This window comes from Thamnophis elegans, chromosome 4 (assembly GCF_009769535.1).
Source record: "Thamnophis elegans isolate rThaEle1 chromosome 4, rThaEle1.pri, whole genome shotgun sequence".
NCBI classification, from domain to species: Eukaryota; Metazoa; Chordata; class Lepidosauria; order Squamata; family Colubridae; genus Thamnophis; species Thamnophis elegans.
Window position 1 is genome coordinate 2,630,869 of NC_045544.1, and position 23,609 is coordinate 2,654,477.

The following is a 23,609-nucleotide window of genomic DNA, read 5'->3' on the forward strand; positions in this document are numbered from 1 at the left end:
GCAGGGATAAAGTTTTCTCCCATTTATCTTTCCTGTTGTAGCCTTTCTTGTGATTCCTCCATATTTTTTCTGAAAGTTCCCAATTTCATTTTATAGAGTTCTCTGAGCCGAGGTGGCGCAGTGGTTAGAGTGCAGTACTGCAGGCCACTTCAGCTGACTGTTATCTGCAGTTAAGCGGTTCTAATCTCACCGGCTCAAAGGTTGACTCAGCCTTCCATCCTTCCGAGGTGGGTGAAATGAGGACCCAGACTGTGGGGGCGATATGCTGACTCTGTAAACCGCTTAGAGAGGGCTGAAAGCCCTATGAAGCGGTATATAAGTCTAACTGCTATTGCTATTGCTCTGGCTTTTTAAAATTGTGTGTTTTTTTTAAATCTGCTACTATACTTATGTCAGCTCAATATATGCCTGCTTAAAAAAAATCTGATGTTCTGGCCTGATGTGACAACTTATCTTTTATCAGAAATTAAGCCAAGGGAGTGTTAAACAAAATGCAACAGTGTGTTGTATTTTCAAAGTGATTTGATTGCTTTAGGTTGGCCAGATTTTGGACACAATGGTGTAGTGAAAATAGTACCATAGTCCAAAATATTTTTTTTTGCCGTAAATTTCTTCCAGTAGAGTCTTAAAGTAATTCATCCATCAAAGATAGATAGCACAGCTATATACATGGAGGATGGAATTTTTGGTATTAAATATTATGGATGTTTAGCTAAAACAGGATATGAGGATTTGATGTCAATGGAGGATTTTACAAACAAGTAAATGAAATGCTAGCATGTGGTTATGGATTAAATCTTTGGCATAGTTAAGGATGAAAGATGTTTAAATAACTGTAGTCAACTAAAAGTGGAGGTATGATGATGTCAATATGGTAAACATTTGAGTTAAGATATTTGAATTAATATGAATTAATGGAAGAGATGCACAAAAACATGTTGTAACCAGCTGATATACTTTTTTTATAATATCTACCTGTGTTCTTTTTTTTTCCCCTGCCCTGTTTTTTGTTTTTTGTCTTTTTTGTGTTTTGATTTTTTCTTTTCCCACTGGTGTGGGCATGTGTTCTTTATGTAACAAAATAATAATAATAATAATAATAATAATAATAATAATAATAATAATAATAATAATAGATAGATAGATAGATAGATAGATAGATAGATAGATAGATAGATAGATAGATAGATAGATAGATAGCACAGCTCTTTATCTCCATGGTGGTGTCCAAATTGGGTTATTAGAAAGCTATGTGTCTCTCCCCCCCCCCCCATACAAAAAAAAAGTATACCAAGTCACACCAGGAATTGGCTCAGGATCATTAATGAAAGCAGCACTGTAAACATCTTCTGATATCTTAGTTACAAATTGATCTGCCCTGGAAATTTGTTTTGAACATGTTGCTGCTCGTAAGCCATTTACCAAAGTAGTTTCTAGATGTTGGTTGGTGTATTATTAGTTATATTGGGGTCGTTTTGTGCTAGTTTCTTTCTGCCTGTTGTCCAGAATAGCAAACCTTAGTAAACCTTTTGAAATGAATAGATGACCCAGGGATGTTCCATTAAAAAGCCTTTGAAATCAGAGAACTCTGTTCTTTGTGGATGGTGAAGAGGAGAAAGCAAGGCCGACAGTTTCCTTCAATGTGCTTGAAATTCCCAAATGGCTATTAATGATCTCGTTATTGAATTTCATAGGAGACATAAAAGCATTGTCATTTTTTTTTTTAGATTGTTGTCTCTATGTGAGGCACAGAGAGGGACAACTTACCAAAAACCTTCAACACATTTCCTACCATCCCGATTGTCTTGTTGTCTGTCACCTACTGAAAAAGGGTCTTTCTTAATTGTTAATGATACCTTTTCAGCCTTGTTTCCTGCCTTGGTTGATTATCAGCATCAAAAACTCAGGAGGACAATCTGCTCAGAGGTGGGCTTCAAAAAATTTAGCAAGTGCTTCTTTGCATTGCTTCTAGATCAACATGCATGCTCCTATTCTCAGGTCACGCATAACGCCATATAGAAAATTCAAATAATCCTTTTTTGAGGGGTGGAAATAATTCACACAGCTGAGTGAACTAACATGTTCTAATCCTCTCTTGTGCGGGGAGACATTTGGTTTGCCACACGTGACATTTTTACTTGGTTCAGCGCTAGCACCATATTAGTGTTTCCAAAACCTCATTCTCCTTAGGCAGACAAGCTGATTGCCTTTTGGCTCAGCTGCGGCACAGACCTTCTGTCTTGCCTGGCTGAAATTCCCAATTTGTGGGAGCTTTGCCTCCGAACGTTGTTTTCAGAATTTATGAGCAGATTTCAAGGACAACCTTATCAATCCAGATCCAGCTTTAAACCCGCTAGTCAATTTCTAGTTTGTCTCTCTCTCTCTCTCTCTCCCTCTCTCTCTCTCTCTCTCTCCCTCTCTCTCTCTCTCTCTCTGTCTCCCTCCCTCCCTCCCTCTGTCTCTCTCTCTCTCTCTCTCTCTTTCTTTTAATGTCCAGCTTGTTCCCATTTATGTAGGCAGCCTGGGCTAAAAAAACCTCTTGCCTTCTTCTACCTCCCGGTTGCTGGATTCAAAGATTCGTTTCCCTACAGACTCCCACACAGGTTCACCACCGTATCATAAAACCATGATTACAGTAGCAGAGAAAGACGCTTGCTGCAAAATGCTGTGTCGTGTCATTATTCGAGATAATGGAGACAGCAGAATGGAAGAGAAAGAAGTGGAGAAGATAGCACAACACAAAGGCCTGCGAGTAGAAACGGAACACCTGTGACTAAAGAAGACAAAGGTTGAACTCCCAAGCTCCATTTTCACTGGCAGAGGCCCCGTGGTGTGATCCTTCACTATTTCCAGGGTGGCCTTGTGGGCCCAATCTAAGAACCCCGCAGGCTGGATCCGGCCCTCGGGCCTTGAGTTGGACATAAAAGATCCATTATGCAATTCCCTTAACCTCTTTCCCTCATTGCTGAGTGTTAAATGGATGTCTGTGCATTTACATGCAAGCCTGAAGATTTATGGTTTCATCCCAGAAAACTCTTAATGGCTAATTTCTTCTCACCTGCCTCTTTTTCCTACATCCCACAGAAAGCAAAGAAATATGACAGATTAAAATGCTGAATAATATTCTTCCATTTAAATAGCAAAGCCCAGGAAACATTTAAAAAAAATTGGGACAGAAAAATACACACCACATAAACACTTTTATTTATTCAAAATATTAATTAAAATAAAGTACAAGGGAAGGAGAAGGTGAGGGAGGGAAGGAGGGAGGGGGGATGGAGGGAGAGAGTGAGTGAGAGGGAGAAGAGAGAGAAAGAGAGAGAGAGAGGGGTGGGAGGGAGAGAGAGAGAGAGAGAGAGATGCTCCTTTTAAAAGATGTTTTCATGGATGTTTCCTTGCCTGATATCATAAGCAATACTGGCAATTACTCCCTTTGTGTGGAATTTATTATTTTATCCACAGCCAATCAAGTCTGCAAACTGCCCGACTCTTTAATATCCAAACACTGCTTCTTTCAAACGTTGGTTGACTGAGAATAATAATAACCAGGAAGCCTTTCAAAAGGGCACAGGAATGTTCAGGTGCTCTTGCGTGAATAGAAGGATTTCCCACAAGGTCTCAATAGGAGTGTTAGTAGTTTAGTGGAAACTTCTGTATATATGTGTATATATATGTGTGTGTGTGTGTGTGTATGTATATATATATATATATATATATATATATATGTATGTATGTATGTATGTATGTATGTATGTATGTATATATGTGTATATATATATGTGTATATATGTGTATGTATGTATGTATGTATGTATGTATGTATGTATGTATTGGGTATGGCTAGCTGATGAGAGCTAAATAGCTTGAAATAGATCTATACTAGTCTCCCTTTATTTATTTATCAGCATAAATATAACAAATGTAACAAAAAAGGCAACAGTAAAAAATATTGGGTTTCTGTCTGGATGGACTCTTGTGACGAGCCTAATGACAGAGAGTGGAAGTGTGACCTTCCTCCCATACTTGGGCATACCAGGGGTTGTGACTTTAAGTATATACCTCCCACCCTGGTACCCCCCGCTGATAAAGGAGTCGTTCTCTGTAGCTCAAAAAGGTTAACTCCCTGCCTGGGAGGCAATGGAGCACAGGTTCGATTCCCAAAAACTTGGGTATGGCTAGCTGATGAGAGCTAAATAGCTTGAAATAGATCTATACTAGTCTCCCTTTATTTATTTATCAGCATAAATATAACATATATATATATATATATATATATATATATATATATATATATATATATATATATATATATATATATATATATATATATACATACACACACACACACACACACACACACACACACACACATACATGTATACATACATACATAAAACAAATACGTGTCTGCGTGCCTGTGTGCCTGTGTGTGTGTGTGTGTGTGTGTGTGTGTGTGTGTGTGTACACACTCCCTCCCATATTTGGGGCATACCAGATGCCTTGACAAAACATCTAATCATTCCCATGGCTCAGTTGATAAGGGAGGAGAGCTTGTGGCTTAGAGGTTATTATAACTGCCTAACATGTAAATAGCCCAGGTTCAAATCCCTGTAAGGGTATGGCTAGCTGATGAGAATTAAATAACTTGAAATAGATCTATACTAGTCTCCCTTCATTTAGTTATCAGCAAAAAAAAAAAAAAAAAAAAAAAAAAAAACAATATCTATCTATCTATCTATCTATCTATCTATCTATCTATCTATCTATCTATCTATCTATCTATCACTATAACTTTGTTGCTTATCACTATTGATCTTTGTACATTGAGAGCTTATGCTCCGGAAACAAATTCCTTATGTGTCTAATCACACTTGGCCAATAAAGAATTCTATTCTATTCTATTTGTATTGATGTGTGCTTTTTATGTGTATAAAGGGAATCTGTACACATTTGCTTTCAGAAGACTGCTCAGCAGTGCTGGGATTCAAAAAAACAATATTAGTGGTTCTGTGGGCGTGGCTTGGTGGATGTGGAATGGCTTGGTGGATGTGGCAGGGGAAGGATACTATAAAATCTCCATTCTCTCCACACTCCGGGGAAAGGTTACTGTAAAATCCCCATTCCCTCCCGATCAGCTGGGACTTAGGAGGCAGAGAATAGATGGGGGCAGAGCCAGTGAAAGGTGGTTTTTACCGGTTTTCTTAACTACTCAAAATTTCTGCTACCGGTTCTCCAGAACTGTTCAGAACCTGCTGAATACCACTTCTGCTGCTCGGCCTATGTGTAGTTTTTAACAGCTTGTTTTTGCATGACCTGAATGGTGCAGTTCACATTTCAGAAAGGTTTTTTTCCCTAAATTATGTAGTTAGAAGCTGCCCAATGCTCAGTCCCTTAGTAGATAGCAAAATAAGAAAGATAAATTGTTCCTGAGAGCTCTCTATCCCCACCCTACTGGGGGGAAGGTTTCACCGCAGGCTTCTTGAAAATAAACTTGCAAAGGAGGGTGAAAGGAAATAACAGGACTTAAAAATCGAAATTCAACGACTATGGCACAAACCAGCAGTGATAATTCCAGTGGTAATTGGCACACTGGGTGCTATTCCAAAAGCACTGGAATTACATTTAAAACAGTTAAAAATTGACAAAATCACCATCAGTCAAATGCAAAAAGCCGCACTGCTTGGATCTGCACGCATATTACGAAAATACGTTACAACGTCCTAGGCCCCTGGGTGGGGCCCGACTAGTAACCAATGCCAAATCCGGCGAAACAACTGGCCGATGTGATACAATTGTATAATAATAATAATAATAATAATTAACCCACATGATTTATTTGTTATAATGTAGCTGCTCTTTCTTTACTTACTTCTGGGTACTACATAAAAAATATTATTTTGGGAAGGCAATTTTGTGGATTTATGGTTTCCTGATTGGATGGTTGAATTATTTTATTTTAATGTTGAGATTATCTTAAGCTACAGTTACTGAGGAGTCATCCCAGGAGAAATAGATAAGTTGTCCCCCAACAAAAGCAGAGAGAAACCTGATTTCAGGAGGGAATTTTTGTCAGAGATTCCTCTTCCCACGTGATAATTTTGGCAGTCCTTATCTCACTACTGTCAGAGATTCAATGTCAGAAGGTAAAAGGAAAACCGAAACCGAAGGTTGCATGTCACAACTCACAAACTCCACTCTTTCACATTTGCCTACTGACTTGAGTGCATGCCCACAAGTCACATGATTTAATATATGCCTAATTCCTGTAGATTTTGGTAAATTGAATTCCCTGCTATTGTAAATGAATTCTTTCCTATTGACATTAAGTAAGTCAATGTATAGTGTAAAGCAAAACATTGAAAGGAAAATAATGTAGCCCTGGTTTGTTTTCCCTCTTTTACGGTGTAGACAGATTCTCAGTTCTCAGAGATTCTTAACATCAGGGCAGTTAAGCCTAAACTTTGTCTATAGTAAAGTATTTAGTAGATAATATTCTTCAAGGTACGTGGGCAAGTATGCCCATCTGGGATTGTTAATATCTTTTCATTGATTCTTATTCATCCATCCATCCATTCATTCATATCCTGCCCTTTTAATTTTTACAAATAAGGCAGCAAGCATACTTTCTGTCTCCTGTTTTACCCATAATAACCCTGTGAAGTGTGTTAGTTTGAGAGCATGATTGGCACAAAGTCACCCATCTTTCATGTCTAAGATGGGACTTGAACTTCCACTTTACACGGGAAGTTTACAATGTAAAAAACAAAACAAAACCCCCAAACCCTTAAATATGGTTATAAAGTCAAACCACTAGCACAGATGATGGGAATTTGCACACAGAGTTTAGCCAATAAGGAGTCAGAGATAAAATTTCTGGTTTGGGAAGGCATGGAAAACCGGAAATAAACCACAGCAGGGCTTCTGATATAAAATTTGTCAGTTATAGTGAGGAGACAGATATCTAAGAGAGAACATTCTATATTATCTAGTAATAATTATGAGGACGTAATTGAAAATCTGGGCCCTGTATATTATCTGTATTTATCTTCTGTTTAAGGCTGTGTAACAGTTCCTTAATACATGAGATCACTTGAAAAGATTCAAGATGTTACTGCTATGACCATGCTTTTGCTCATAGCTCTTCTAATTATAGAATTATAGAGCTCAGGTGGTGCAGTGGTTAGAGTGCAGTACTGCAGGCTACTTCAGCTGACTGCTAGCTGCAGTTTGGCAGTTCAAATCTCACCGGCTCAAGGTTGACTCAGCCTTACATCCTTCCGAGACAGGTAAAATGAGGACCCAGATTGTTGGGGGCAATAGGCTGACTCTGTAAACCACTTAGAGAGGGCTGTAAAAGCATTAGGAAGTGGTAAATACAGTAAGTCTAATTGCTATTGCTATATTGTCCTACCTTAGTCTTGAAGTCTTCTGAATCTGTCTCCTCAATGTAATAATCAGTTTTATTTTATCCCAAAGACAATCCTTCTCAACAAAGCAGAAAATCACAATTGACTGCCAAATATTATCATTGATTATTACCATGTGTTTGTGTGTCTAGGAAAGGGTGCTAACTCAACAAATTATGCCAGACAAATCAGTTTTATCTTCAACAACCTGTTTCAAATGAAAGCTGAAATTTGTGCCTTGAGAGTGACCAACAATATTTATTTATTAATTAGACTTATATACCGCTTCATAGGGCTTTCAGCCCTCTCTAAACGGTTTACAATTTTTTTAGCAAATTGAGTCAGCAACTTGCCCCCACAGTCTGGGTCCTCATTTCACTTACCTTGGAAGGATGGAAGTCTGAGTCGACCTTGAGCCGGTGAGATTTGAACCGCTGAACTGCAGATCACAGTCAGCTAAAGTGGCCTGCAGTACTGCACTCTAACCACTGCGCCACCTCGGCTCAGTTAGGTATCATTTCAACAATAGGTATCATTTCACTTTCAATTAGCTCCAGAGCTACTGCATGTGAGAAGCAACACTGAATAAAAGATACATTCTCAATATTACAACCTTTACTGGCAAAGGTGGCCTACAAAAGCACAACCAGAACGGTAGCATAATCTCTTTTAATCGATCTTTCAAACATCTGAAACTAAATTAATTCTGAAGATCCAGTTTAGATCAGATGGCTTTCTTTGGACTATTAGCTCTACCATTTGCTACAATATGCTTGTTTTCCCATAAAGAAGTAACGATTCTTGGTTCATCAAATAGTAATACAAAGATTGTCATCTATCTAAAGCAGTGTTTCTCAACCTTGGTCACTTGAAGATGTCCGGACTTAAACTCCCAGAATTCCCCAGCCAGCATGGCTGGCTGGGGAATTCTGGGAGTTGAAGTCCAGACATCTTCAAGTGGCCAAGGTTGAGAAACACTGATCTAAAGAGAAATTGCACAGTCATAATCATCTCAAATCCTCTTCGTTCATAGCTTTGTTTTTTGTTTTTTAATCCAGCTGAACAATCTGCAGAAAGGTTGATTCAGTTCCACTGTTGAATTCAACAAACTCAACAAGATTAACCTGCGTATATCACTGCATATATTTTAATGAATTTCAGTAATTTGGCGAACATTGGCAAACATTAAGCTAATTTGAAAAATAGCCATATTACCTAGGGCTTGGATAATATAATCTCTAAAAAGTGATTCAGAGCATGAGGAGGTATATTCTCAGCAACCTTTTAACGCGAGTATGGAAACTTGGGAAAAAAGGAGCGGCTGTTTTTTACCGCTGCAAACAGATGCCGAGTTTGCTTATTGGAGTCTGAATTGAAAACGCTGCACAACATCAATATTTATATTTTGTTTTGCTTTGACTATGATGTATGATTGCATCCCCACTGACTTATGGCCTCCCAAGAAAAATGTCAACCTTGCCCTGACACCATCCAGAAAAGAAACAGCTCTGTCCTTCATAGATGCTGCCCTATTGACAAGTTGCTCTAAGTTAGCGAGCCAAGAGGAATGCAGTCTGGCTTCATCCATCAGGGGGAAAAAAAACAACAATTGCTATTCCAAAAGTTATGCCATCAAGGGATGTTAGCCAAGCTGGATCTGCCAAAGGCTAGCTTATAGATGACCACTGCATTCTGGCCTTAGAGAAGTTTCTCCTTCCTTCCCTTCTCCCCCACACTTTTATTTAAAAAAAAAAAAAACATTTTCATCTTCTGAGATTTTAATTGCTGTGCACCATTCTAGGAGATAATTATTGTCTAAAATGTAGGATTTTTTTTAAAAAAGGACATAAGACAAATGAGCTATCAATATGAGAGAGATCGGCATTTTGGATCATGTATCAGACGAACAAACGATTGGGACTCTCACATTGAATTGAAAACTTTATTTGGACAAGTGTGGTTAGACACACAAGGTGTTTGTATCTGGTGAAGAAGCTCTCAGTGTGTTAGAACTACATAATTCATACGCAGTCAGAACCCAACAATCACACACAGCATAAGCCCTTTTATCTGAAGAAAACAGTCTGGCTGAGATCTACACATTTAAGTCTCACCGGGGTAAATTGTAAGGGTGATATTGTATTCCTTCTCTATCCCTTTTTATTTAATTTGTTTCTTCACTTTTACATGTAGTTACATTGTGGTGTTTTTTATGTTTTATTCTGAATATTTTGTTTTGTATTTTGGTATGGCCTATATGCTAATCAGTAGCAAAAAAGGAAATGATTATCAATATGTCTCCTACATGGGTGATTGTTTCAGTATGCCATTTCAATGATGTGGTCCACCTCTGTTTTCCATTACTTCAGAGGTAGGTTCCTACCAGTTCACACCTATTCGGCAGAAACGGTTCGTCAAATCTACCGAACCGGTTAGAAGCGGTTCCACCAGTGGACCCGGAAAGCAGGCCACACCTACAGAAGAGGCTCCAAAAAATTTTGAAACCCACTACTCACACACACACACTCACACTCACACAGAGAGAGAAAGAGAAAGAAAGGAAGAAAGAAAGAAAGAAAGAAAAAAGAAAGAAAAAGTGAGAGAGAGATGAAAGAAAAAAAGGAAAAAGGAACAGAGAGACAAAAGAAAGGAGAGAGGGAGAGAGGGAGAGAAAGAGAGGGAGAGAGAGAGGGAGGGAGGGAGAACACATGACCGGCAAGCCACTCCCACCAGGTCACATGGCCGGCAAGCCACTCCCACAAAGGAGGCCACACCCACAGAGTAGGTTCGAAAATTTTTTGAAACCCATCACTGCATTACTTATAAACATGTCATGCCTTCCATTGTAGATATTTGTCATCTCATAAAATCTGAATCTCTAGCAAGAACAAGCTTTATGAAGAATCCCTCCATGTGGTTTCAGATAATTTTAGCCACGTGACTTCAAGGAAACCAACTGTCCATAGAGTTTGCTAAACACTTCAGACTAATGGCTTACACAGAGTGATTGTGTTATTACAGATAATCAACAGGACTATCAGTCAGAGGTGCTACTTCAATATGTAAAAATTCATTAAGATGCCCATAAAATTAATTGGAAATGTTCTATTTCCTTCAATCATCATTTTAATATTATCCATTTTAATGATTCCGCCTTAGGTCTGCTCCCTGGCAGATAAATGTCCTTTTTTTTACAGTGATGTGAAAATAGTTTAGTATACTGTATACTCATGTATAATCTATAAATAAATAGGAGGTATAATCTATCAGATTATAAGGGAGTCAATTTGGTATAATGTTACAATCTATAAATCCTGGAAAAAAGACCTAGTTTGGTTTAATGGTGATGGTACTCAGATAGAAACCAGGAGATTGTGAGTTCCAGTCCTGCCTTAGTCATGAAGGCCAATTGGGTGACTGAGCCAGTCACTCTCCCTCAACCCAGCCCACTCCACAGGGTTGTTGTTGAAAGGCAAATAGGATGGAAGATCAGGTATGTACACTGTAGATTAAAAATGAAAAAAAAATGGGATAAAAATCTAATGAATGGTAATCAGTGATGTCATCAAAGGAAATGATCAAAACTCATGGAGTGCAGATTGATTGATTTATTCATTTTCTTTAGCTGCCCATCTCAGTCAATAACTCTGGGCATCTGACAATTAAAAATATATGTATTATCACAAACTCTACTGGACATAATATCTTATTAGATTATTTCCTCAAGAAAGGCTTCTTGTCATGACTAAAGTTAATGCTTAACATAGTCCTCTACTTGTTTGTAGCTGGTAACCCTGGGACGGGACTGGACTGGATTAAAAATGAATACATTTTTTGGAACCTTCTCTTTTGATTGCATTTAAAATACATGAAGCACTAATTAAGATTGACTTTCTCTGAGTTTTTTAAATCAGTATCTTAAATATAGGTGGGGAAGAAGGGAGGGAAGATAGCAACATTTGGAAAGTTTCAGCCTGTTTTTCCAAAAGTCAAGAGCCGAGGTGGCGCAGTGGTTAGGGTGCAGTACTGCAGGCCACTTCAGCTGACTGTTATCTGCAGTTCAGCGGTTCAAATCTCACCGGCTCAGGGTTGACTCAGCCTTCCATCCTTCCGAGGTGGGTAAAATGAGGAACCAGATTGTTGGGGGCAATATGCTGACTCTGTAAACCGCTTAGAGAGGGCTGAAAACCCTATGAAGCGGTATATAAGTCTAACTGCTATTGCTATTGCTAAGTCAAATTCATTGCAAATTTACCTACCTCCGCTTCACATACACAGACATACAAAACTACCTCCAATTCTTAAGCAAACAAGTTAAAAAATGAAGTGGCAACTGAAGACAAACACACCTTCACAACAATGGTAGATTTGTGCAAAACATGTCTTGCAAGGGACAATCAATTAAGTCTGGGCAAGTCCACAGCAGCTGCTCTAGAAATGCCCAGAAGATAATCTACAATGGTTAAGTTCTGTTACTAAAGAAAAGGGACACTGGCTCCAGAAAGACTGGGCCAATTTATCCATAAACCAAACACTTCCAGCCACAAGTTCCCACAGAAGGCTGGAGCTGATGGGATTAAAAAGTAGAAAAACGAAGACTCCTAAAATCTACATTCTCCCACTCAAATTCCAAGGACAGGACATGATCTTTAGGATGTAGCAGGACTTACCCACCACCATTAGAATAGCAAAAGACACAATGCTCACTACATTGCACAACCCCCTGGAGCATCTCAAGCTCAAAACACCATAACCCTGTAAAGACCCAGCCAATTTGTCAGCCACCCCAGAAAAATTCTGCTGTCCCTAAAGTTTCTGGAATCTAAATAAACAGAGACCTTCTGTCCATGTGGCCTGCCTCCATTTTATTTTCAGTGTCTTTCTCCTGGTTTGGAACGGGACAAGATTTTACTTCAACAATTGAAAATGTACTCCTGAGCTTACAAGTAATGACCCCACATTTCTGAGCCATGCAATCATGGAGTTATCTAGGTAATCCCCAACCACAACTGAGCCAAAGATTTCCTTTGCTAAGCAAGACAGTTGTTAAGTGAATTGTGTCCTTTTTTCCAAACATTTTGCCACAGTTGTTAAGTGAATCATTGTGAGCTGTCAAGTGAATTGTGTGATTGTTAACTGAATCTTTGACTTTGCTTGTCAGAGATGCTGGTTGGGAAGATTACAAATGGTGATCTGTTCTGTCCCCCCTTCTCGGCTCGTTAACAAACGGCAGGCAGACAAACTTAAAAGGAACTCTCTTTATCAGTTCTCGGCTTGGACTGGCTGCGAGCCCAAAAATAAACAGAAACAAAGTCTCTTTCAAGCAGATAACAGAATGCAAAACAACTCTTACAAGCAATGCACTTCTCCAAGTGTAGCCTTGAATCAGGGTTACAGGAAAACAAAGCACTTCTCCAAGTGTATCTTACATAAACCACGACCGATGATCAATCAATGTTGAACGAACCAAGGAACGTTGACTCCTGCAACCAGGGCATGGCACCATCCGTCCTTTTATCCCCAGAATATGCCCCTAATGAGCCCCAGCTGCACAGTTAATCTTGCATCCTGAAAAGACTCACAGAAGACGTCTGCTGAGTCACAACAGCGATCACATGTCATCAAGACAGTGCAACTATCATAAATACATAACAGTTGACCAACACCTGAATTTTGATGACATGACTATGCATCCAAGATTGGTCATGAGTCACTTTGTTTAGTGCTGTTGTAACTCCAAACATTACTAAATAAATGGTTGTAAGTTGAGGACTACTAGGTACTGCCTTATTATGGTAGGTGTTGCATTAAGTCTGAAGATCAAGGGGGGAAAAAACAAAACTTCAGGTTAATTTTAATAAACCCAGAATCCTAATTTTATTTTATTTTGCATTATTTTGAAAGCTGCAGACCTTAAAATATTAATATTAAGTGATTCTGAGAGGCAGTATGATAAAAAAAATCCTTCATCGTTGTCTAATGGGTTATGCATGTAACTAAGAAGAAGCTGATGGGTTCATTGAAACAGCTCATTAAAATGTTTCTGCTGTAGATTTTCCAGACCCCAGGCCCTTTAGATCAACCTAAATATTTTTTTACGGCAAGCTGGATAAATTATGAATCAGAGAAAACACTTGTATTGAAATGACAACCTTCATATGTTGAGGAGGACACTCATCCACTTTGAGTGATGAGGCTGAATTGCCTGTTATTTTGCAAAAGGAAGATAAGTCAAACTGTTAGTCTGATCAGCTATAGCTGTGATGGCAAACCTATGCCATTGCTGCTGGAAGTGGCCAGCCATCGCTCACTGCTCTTCCGGGTTCCCACGAGCATATGCACACCTGCCAGCTGGGAGTGCCGGGAACTGGAAGAGCAGCTCCCAGGCGCACCCAGCCCTAACCCTAACTTCCGGTTGTAGCACGTGTAAGTCTTTTTTTTTTTAAGGAAAAGCATCCACATTTAAAAAATAATAATCTTTAGAATAGTGGTTTGAAATAGCAAGTAATTCAGGGGAAATTATCTAATTCCTTTCTCGAACCACACTGAAATCAATTTATCTTGTTATATAAAGCAAAACAGGGTCTGTATTTTTTCAGTTTAACACCTTGCTTGATCCCCTATCGCGCCATCCTCTACATGCCTTTGGAAGTCTTTCACATAAATGGTGTGGAGTTTGTCCTTTTATATGAGTTTCCTTAAACGCTCTTTCCAAAAAAAAAACCATTACATTTCATGAAGTTCATTTTGTATGTTAGCAGAGACAAATGGGATAAGGAAATCAAAAGCACCTAGTGACTATACTACTGATTGATTTCAGATTCCCAATTCTCTCTCATGTAGAGGGAACAAAGTAGAAACAAACATTATTCTTGCTGTCAAGAATAATGAGGAGTTTTGGAAAAATAAGAACTAATGTTTCATCCGAAGAGATTTTTTGTTCTAACCATTTCTGACTTGTACCTCTACGATGTGGCGAGAGGTTTGCAAGCTTCACACAAAAAGGCCAAAACAAGGACATAGTGGCTATGTCATGGGGATTAATTTTTAAAAGAAATACCACAGAAATCCCAGGGTTCTTAAACAAAACTCAACCGGATTCCATTTCTGGAGTGAGAATGGTTCTCGATCCATGTTTGCAAGGATCTGTTTGTTTCCCAGGTGGGTAAGTTCGAAGGAGAGCATTTCAGTCTCAACATTTATTCCATCAGGTTTAGAAAAAACATATTTTTTTTTCTCCTGATAGAGTCCTGTGTAATTCTTACCTTGGAACTGAGCGTTAAACCCTTTCCGTCTGTGATTACTGTCAGAAGTGAAATGGAGCCGTAACCAGTTTTTACTGCTGATAACAGGTGAAGGCAGATTCATGCCAGTCAACCTAAAAAATAAAATATGTGTTCACTTGAAAACAGTAAAGCAACTACCAATTTTGTCTGATTATTTTGATAAAACACAGTTTAGAGACTAAGGCATATTCAGCATGAATAGAGATAACATTCAGTACTATATTCTCGACATCTATGCATTATTCTCGACAATTCTGACCCTGTTTATTGTATTTTTAATTCTATATTTACATGATAAAGAAAGCATCTGATTTATATATGCACATTATGAAAAAAATGTACCCACACTCAGCCAAATTTTGAATTTTCTAGTTTTGAAAATGAGATTTCAATCCACAAACAATCTAACTTTGCATCTATTGTTGGATTAATTTCACATTGTATTAAATCAGGTCAATAAATAAACTAAATATATATATTGACAATATGCTATACAAAATGTAACTTAATGAACAAAATGTTTATTTGGGCAATATCTTATTGAGCAAATCAAACATAAAAATCAGGAGTAAGAAATTTGGAATACCCCAAAATTGTCTGTTCATATTGCTAAACCCCCAATATGAGATTAATGAAACTGGTAATACATCTTGAAGAGGTATAGCATGAATTACAGATATCAATACAAAATGTGGCCCACAATTGCTAGCTATATTGACTAAATTTATTAAAGTGAAAGTTACTTTGCATTCAGTAAAAAAGCTACGGAGGTAAATCTGTCTAGCAATCCTGAAAAAAATTAAAGCCATATTTTGATGAAAACATTTTATTTTAGCCTTAAGATATCAGCACTTTTAGACTGGATCCTAAGAACTGTCTCTAAGGAATAACTCAGTGGTGGGTTTCAATTTTTTTTAGAACCTCTTCTGTAGGTGTGGCCTGCTTTGTGGGAGTGGCTTGCCAGCCATGTGACCAGGTGGGAGTAGCTTGCCAGCAATGTGACCGAGTGGGAGTGGCTTGGCAGTCATGTGACTGGGTGGGAGTGGCCAACTTGTAAAATGTGGTGAAACTCACTTAACAACGCTCTTGCTTAGCAACCAAAATGTTGGCTCAGAAACTCTGGCATTTGAAGCACGCAAGTCTTAAAGCTGTCAAGTTACAAGACCCTTGCACCCCTAACCCTTTAGGATAATACCCCAGGGGTGTTCAAAGTTGACAGCTTTAAGACTTGTGGACTTCAACTCCCAGAATTCCTCCTCCAGTCATGTTGGCTCAGGAACTCTGGCATTGAAGTGTGCAAGTCTTAAAGCTGTCAAGTTACAAGACCCTTGCATCCCTAACCCTTTAGAAAAAATCCCCCAGGGGTTTTCAAACTTGACAGCTTTAAGACTTGTGGACTTCAACTCCCAGAATTCCTCCTCCAATCACGTTGGCTCAGAAACTCTGGCATTTGAAGCATTCACATCTTAAAGCTGTCAAGTTACAAGACTCTTGCACCCCTAACCCTTTAGAAAAAAAAAACCCCAGGGGTGTTCAAACTTGACAGCTTTAAGACTTTAAGGTTTAGAGGCAGGCAGGGTGATTGGTGAGCCAGCCAAAAAGTGAGTGGCGGGTGGGGCAAGCATGGTGCGGACGGGCGGGGGGAGGGAGCTGGAACCTGTACTAAACGGCATGGTAGATTTGTGAAAACTCTTCTATAGAAAGGGTTAGAACTGGCAGGAACCCACCCCTTGAATAACTCCATCAAAAGAATCACAGTTTACCACTTGCCTATAAACATATTCAGCAAGGAAAAAAATATTGAAAATAACCAAATGTGATAATATATTAAACCAGACAAGACAACCATTTAGAGGCACAAAAATGCTAAGTCTTTGCTATCATCTATTAGTTGTCTTATTAAAGTCCAGAGTTCATTTATTTACTGGCTTTTTTTTTCATGAAGCAAAGGTTAAAATCATAATGTGTAAGAATATATAGAACAATATAAAATCAAGAACAAAATAGAACAATATAAAACATAATTTTGCTATGGAAATTTTGACTTCGTGTATATCTTTTAAAGCCTGAAAACGAGCTGCAGCTTATTTCGCTTTACATAAATCTAAAAGGGAATGAATCATATAGCCTTCAAGATATACTTTTATGTATAATATTTTTTTTAAAAGTGAAGCATTTTTTTTAAAAAAAATACAACCTTTATTGCAATAAAGGGATCCTATTTAAAGAATGGGATCCCCATATAATATTATTTCTTAGTGCTACTGTATGTGACAGTTATCCTTGACTGGCTCCTAAATATTTACATTCAACAATTTTGTATATAATTTTATTTACAAGGGACAAGAGAATGATTTGTCAAAGACTGTTTTGTATTGTGGTAGCTTGTTTTGTGTGTGTGTGTGTGTGTGTGTGTGTGTGTGTGTGTAAACAAAGCCATTAGGACTTTTAAGCCATAATTTACAGTTTAGCGTTATGTGTGAACAAAATCCCTGTGATTGCTCAATAACCAATTGTTAAAACACTGCATCTCAGCTTCAAACCCTAACACACTAGAAGATAAAAGAATTTCTGGAGACATTCTTATTTTAGCATACTTCATCATTACATCAAAATAGGGCTTTCGTAAATGAGGAGATATTTCTTTTATATTTAACACTCTTTCCTTCAAGACCCCTTATTTGCATCCTTACTCTTGTAACACAAAAGGAAAATCAGAGTTTGCTTTATGAATATTTTTCTTCCAGCAATAATCAAATAGTTAATGGAAAGACCACAGATAGAATAAAACAGTCAGAGCAGGAGAATGCAGCAAAATCATTGAAAGGTGATTGGTCATTTTGGAGGATGTATTTTAATTTTCCTCGAAATAGGAAATGACTTTGATGGATTTTGATGGACTCTTTGGCTAGTATTAAACAGACCAGAACCTTATATAGATTCCCCACCTCCTTCACCACCAGCTATATGACAGACAAATAACTTCACAAATTTAAAGAACACCAATGGTGCACAATAGTGGTAATGCAATAAACAGCACACCTGTGAGTTCTTCATTCCCACATATGATCTCTCAATACAATACTATGTTTCTTGCCCAAAATGGTTGCTAGTTGAGAGTAAAGAACCCTTCAGGGAAGTTGTTGTGTAAATCCTTCCTTCCTTCCTTCCTTCCTTTTTTTTTTTTAACCTGGAGGACTTTTGCTTATATATACTAGGCATTGTAGTTAATATAATGAAGCCATGACCTCCTTTGGCATCTGTAGGTGCACTGAACTCAATTCACAAATACATAAATCCTGACAGGAATAACAACGTAAATCATATCCATAGGCTGTTTGCGTGGAAAAGCCAAATACAAAAAGGGTATTTTGCAAATATCCCATGCAGATAAACCAACTCAGCATTGTCATATTTCAATTTGTTGTTGTGAGTGCATAGTAGAGTGCAGGTTTAGGCCTTTTGGCTTCAGGAATCCAAATATATTTAAAATGTATAAATATTCATTTTAAAGGATATTTTCTTCTCTGCTAAGGAAACTAATACTTCCTTAATTGAATTACTTTTCATCCCAAAAGAGGATTATCTGCGACTGTTTTCATTTTTGCAATCAGAATTTTTAGGTCTTATGGACACAATAATACGTAACAATACATTCATGCATAATACTAAAATGTGTGTTGTTACGTATTATTATGTCCATAAGACCTAAAAATTCTGATTGCAAAAATGAAAACAGTAGCAGATAAATCTTTTGGGGATGAAAACACTAAAATGTGTCTTTTATTTTAGGGACCTTGGAATTACAGTCATTCCTTCGACCATAAACTGGATTCAGACAGGTTTTTCTTTGACTTACAAAATTTCGGTTGCTAAGCAAGACAGCTGTTGTGAGTTTTGCCCCATTTTATGACCTTTCTTGCCAAAGTTATTAAGTGAATCATTGCAGTTGTTAAGTTAGTGACATGGTCGTTAAGTGAGTCTGGCTTCCCCATTGACTTTGCTTCTCAGAAAGTTGTAAAAGATGACCCATGACCCCGGGACATTGCAACCGTCATAAATATCAGCCAGTTGCCAAGCAGCTGAATTTTGACCATGTGATCAGTTGTAACTGTGAAAAATGGTCCTAAGTCACTTTTTTCATTGCTGTTGAACTTTGAGTGGCCATTAAACAAATGGTTGTAAATTGAAGACTACCTGTACCTCCGAACACTGTTACCTTCCCACCAAAGGTGGTTCCTATTTTTCTACTTGCATTTTTACTGCTTTCGAACTGCTAGCTTGCCAGAAGCTGGGACAAGTAACAGGAGCTCACTCCATTGCGCAGCACTAGGGATTCGAACCACCGAACTGCTGACCTTTCTGATCAACAAGCTCAGTGTCTTAGCCACTGAGCTACCATGTTCCTTCAATATACCAAGCCAAAATCAGACAATGATTTTGTGTTACATGTGAAAGCAGCTATACTCTACTTTTGTGTGAATATGTTTCCCTAAGTGTTGCTGGATTGTATCACTTTTGATTTTGGGGAGAGAAATGGAAAAGAGGGAAATAAAATATATCAACTCTTATTTTTTTAAAAGCTGTTTAATAATTTACTTGTAAATTCCCCCATAAAAATAAGAATATAAGAAAGAACTTTATTCTGGAAAGTTTCTTCCTAACAGGCATCTTAATGACAAGCCGAGGTGGCGCAGTGGTTAAATGCAGCACTGCAGGCTGACTGAAGTTCGGCAGTTCGGCTGTTCAAATCTCACCGGCTCAGGGTTGACTCAGCCTTCCATCCTTCCGAGGTGGGTAAAATGAGGACCCCGGATTGTTGTTGGTGGCAATATGTAAACCGCTTAGAGAGGGCTGAAAGCCCTATGAAGCGGTATATAAGTCTAACTGCTATTGCTATTGCTATTAATGTTAGATATTTTTTTTTTAATTTGAGAAAGTGGAGAGTGAGCATTGAACACTGAGATCGATTAAACATAAAACCAAAGAGGTTCCTACCACCCTGATAGATGAGAGTTTGCATATTCCTGGGTGGATTTGAAAACATTTTTTCTTTAGGGAAGCAGCGATAATGGAAGAACTACAACTATCTGGTGGAAGGTTTGCGCAGAAACGTTCCTAGATCATTTCCTGACATCTACACCTAGGAGACTATTTGCTTAATCACAAGGATTGATAATGAGAAATGTTTCTTGTGCAGAGCCAAAATTAGTGACAATTTAATTGTTCATTTATGTGTGTGTGTCAAAACTAAGAAGCTACCAAAATCTTTCAGAGCTCAGTGGAGGAAGCAGGAAATCTAATAATTTTTCCCATGAGTGCTTGGTTCTTCAAAAGCGTGACCTGACAAATGCGCGCACGACAAAAGCGCACCAATGAAACTGCGGCACAAAAACTGCAACATCATCAATGCGGCCACAACAGCGCACCAACAGCAGCGAAATTTAAGTTAAGGTAAGGGTTACGTTCAGGGTTAGGTTCAGGATTAGGTTTAGGGTTAGGTTTAGAGTGCACTTCTGTTGGCACACTGTTGTTGGCGTGCTTCTGCGCTCTTTCGTCGGCACGATTTAGAACTCGTGGTTTTCTTGCCGCGGTTTCGTTGGCCGCGCTTTTGTCGAGCACGCATTTGTCGATGAACCCTTCAAAAGCAGTTAGAACTTTCTGTATCTTACCCGGTGATATCAAAACTATGACCTGTGTGTCACATTGCCACGTTGGTTGTGACTTTCCAGCAGAGTCAAATTGGGCATTTTCTGAATGTTTCCCACACCAAGCCCAAAAGGTTTGGCCTCACTGATCTAAGGTTGTGTTTGCGTGTAGGCAACTTTAGCAACTTTCATATGGAATTGTTGAGTGGTCTAGTTTTAATTCTAAGTGAGTTCTGCCTGCCATGTATGGCAACTTAAAACCCTATAATATATTTAATCTAAAAGAATAAGTTTTTTTATTACACAGAACTATTTAATTATATAATTTAGTACATAATAAATTAATATCAATAATAGTTCTGTGTAATAAAAAAACCTCCCCTGAATTGATTCTATTATTCTAGATCAGGTGTGTCAAACTCGCGGCCTGTGGGCTGGTTGTGTCATGTGCTGGTCCCGCCCCCACCTGGTTTAGCGAAGGAGAAAAATGTCCTGATATGTCACATGATGCCACCGTGACGACACAAATTTGACACCCCTGTTCTAGGTGGTCCTTGAAAGGAGATTGATATCCAGAATACATAACGGCCATGAAATTCACCCCGACCCCTAATTCGAAGTTGGAATTTCCCAATTTTAATTAATACACTAAATATCTGTGTACAGTTGGACATTACAGATCTAAACCTTCGTTGATGTATTTCATCTATTGCCTACTGAAAGTGGAACATTAAGCTTGAGGATGTAACAAATTGATTTTTTTTTATTGTTCCAAGAAAGGATATTAGCTTCAGGCTCTTAGGATGAAAGTACATGTGGGTTTGCATGGTTTTTTTGCTTGTTTATTTGGACAAGAATCTGTGTAATGTCCTATAAAGGTAGAAAGTGCCCATAAATTTAAAACGCACTGAAGAACACAGACAGTTAAATCTTCATTTCTCCTGTTAGACAGTAAGTATAACTAAGGAGAAGTGCCTTCAGTCCAATGCTTTTAAAAGACTGCTCAACTTGAATATCTTGATGGGTAAGAATATTTTAGCAAAACACAAAACATCACCGCTATTCCGTTCAGATCTGTTATTTGGATGAAATCCAGAAAGAAAGAACTTAAGGTATCAGACAATATTGGACAGCAGAACAGATATAATGGCAACAGTTGTTTATATATATATATATATATATATATATATATATATATATATATATATATATATATATATATATATATATATATATATATATATATATATATATATATATATATATATATATATATATATATATAAGATTTTTTACAACCCCTGGTAAGCCCCAATTATGGGAGGAAGCTAACTGCTTCCATCATCTGTCCTTCGGCTCGTCACAAGAGTCCATCACGACAGAAACCCAATATTTTTACTGTTGCCTTTGTTATATTTGTGTTTTTTTATTTGTGCTGATAAATAAACAAAGGGAGACTAGTATAGATCTATTTCAAGCTATTTAGCTCTCATCAGCTAGCCATACCCTTACTGGGATTTGAACCTGGGCTATATTGCACACTAGGCATACTAGGCAGAGATCTTAGCCATTAGGCCACAGGCTCTTATCCGTTTACAAGAGTCCATCACGACAGAAATTGGGGCTTACCAGGGGTTGTAAAAAATCTAATAGATACCTTTTACCCTGGCTTCGCTGATAAACGGACTGCGCCACCTCGGCTCATTTCAAGTCACACAGTAGGAAAATGGTGCTTTCCTCTCCAAAATCTGCAACTGTTCTGGCTTTATTGAGACAGTCAGCAGATATATTTAAATAAATTCATATTTTTACTGTTCATTTTTATGCTTTTGCCATTTTCCCCTGGATGGCTAATTTCTAATTAACCTAAAGGTAAAGGTTTCCCTCACACACATGTACTAGTCGTTTCCAACTCTAGGGGGCGGTGCTCATCTCTATTTCAAAGCCAAAGAACCAGCGCTGTCTGAACATGTCTCAGTGGTCATGTTATCAGCATGACTAAATTCCGAAGGCACATTAATGTTGTTACCTTCCCACCAAAAGTGGTTCCTATTTTTTTCTACTTCCACTTTTACATGCTTTCGAACTGCTAGGTTGGCAGAAGTGGGATAAGTAACGAGAGCTCCCTCCGTTACGCAGCACTAGGGATTTGAAATGCCTAACTGCCTATCTTTCTGATTGACAAGCTCAGCATCTTAGCCACTGAGCTACCGTGTCCCTTGTAATTTCTAATTACACCCTATGAAACTTATAGTAGCAGGTAATCAAACAAGTAAGATTAGGAACAATGTAAACTGCTTAAAGTTTGTGTAACGGCAAGAAGCTGAGTTCAATGCAGAGATTTTACTGACTTTTTTTTTTCTTTTTTCTTTTTTTTTTAAATTTCCTTGGTTTTAATATATTTCAGACTGTGTTTGATAAAAAGCTATACCGTGTACGGGCTCTGGGAAGTCGGGGGGGGGGAAGGGAGGTGGGGTCATAGTGGGGAGGGGGGAGGGGGAAATATAGTATGTGCTAGATTTTAAAGTAACATGATTGCACTTGTATACTGTTGCTTTTTTAATTCTAGTGTAAAAATAGGAAGCTGAATATATTGATAGATAGTAGAAATACACCGAAGGGAGGAGCAGAGGGAAAGAAGAAAGAGGGGTAGAGAGGGTGGGAGAGAGGATTGGAGGGAGGGTGAGAAGGAAGGGAGGGAGTGTCCTGGGAGAGAGGAGTGATAGAGGGGGAGGGGAAGTAGGGTAGAGGGGAATGTTGTAGGGGAGAAAGGAAAGTTGGAGGGGGGTGAAAGAAAGGGTGTATGGAGGGTTGAAGTGGTATATTGGGTTTGTATTTTGGGGAGTATTTTTGACAAGGATGGCTGTGTTTATTGCTCAATGTTATATGGCCCCGGTTATGCACAGTATATATGTGACTGTATGGAATGAAAATGAAAATAAAACATATTTGAAATTGAAACTTATAGTAACCTTACCTATGTTTTTAGTTACTGCCATTTGCAGGGGGGGGGGAAACCCTCTTAAAAAATTAACTTTACACTAAATATATATTTATTTTCTTAAGAAAACAAAGCACTACTGAAATAGAGGTGGCACCAAACATTCAAATATTAATCCTTTCAAATGAATTATCGTTATCTTCTTTTAAAGTGATCCTCTTACAAAGACTCCCTCTTAATAGACAGTTTGTATTATTTTTCAGCATGGCAGGGAAAGTTGAGATACGGACCTCGCAGCTGTGCTTTTCAGAATGAGGTTGCTTTTTCC

General features: G+C 38.2%; 1 protein-coding gene across 1 annotated transcript in view; it reads right to left on the reverse strand.

Moving 5' to 3' along the window:
• CSMD1 (CUB and Sushi multiple domains 1) overlaps window positions 1–23,609 on the reverse strand; it is a 982,247-nt gene that overhangs the window by 345,614 nt on the left and 613,024 nt on the right. Inside the window, exon 6 of the mRNA XM_032215147.1 lies at window positions 14,672–14,784. Within this exon, the coding sequence (XP_032071038.1) occupies window positions 14,672–14,784 (113 nt within the window). The remainder of the gene's footprint in view (window positions 1–14,671; window positions 14,785–23,609) is intronic.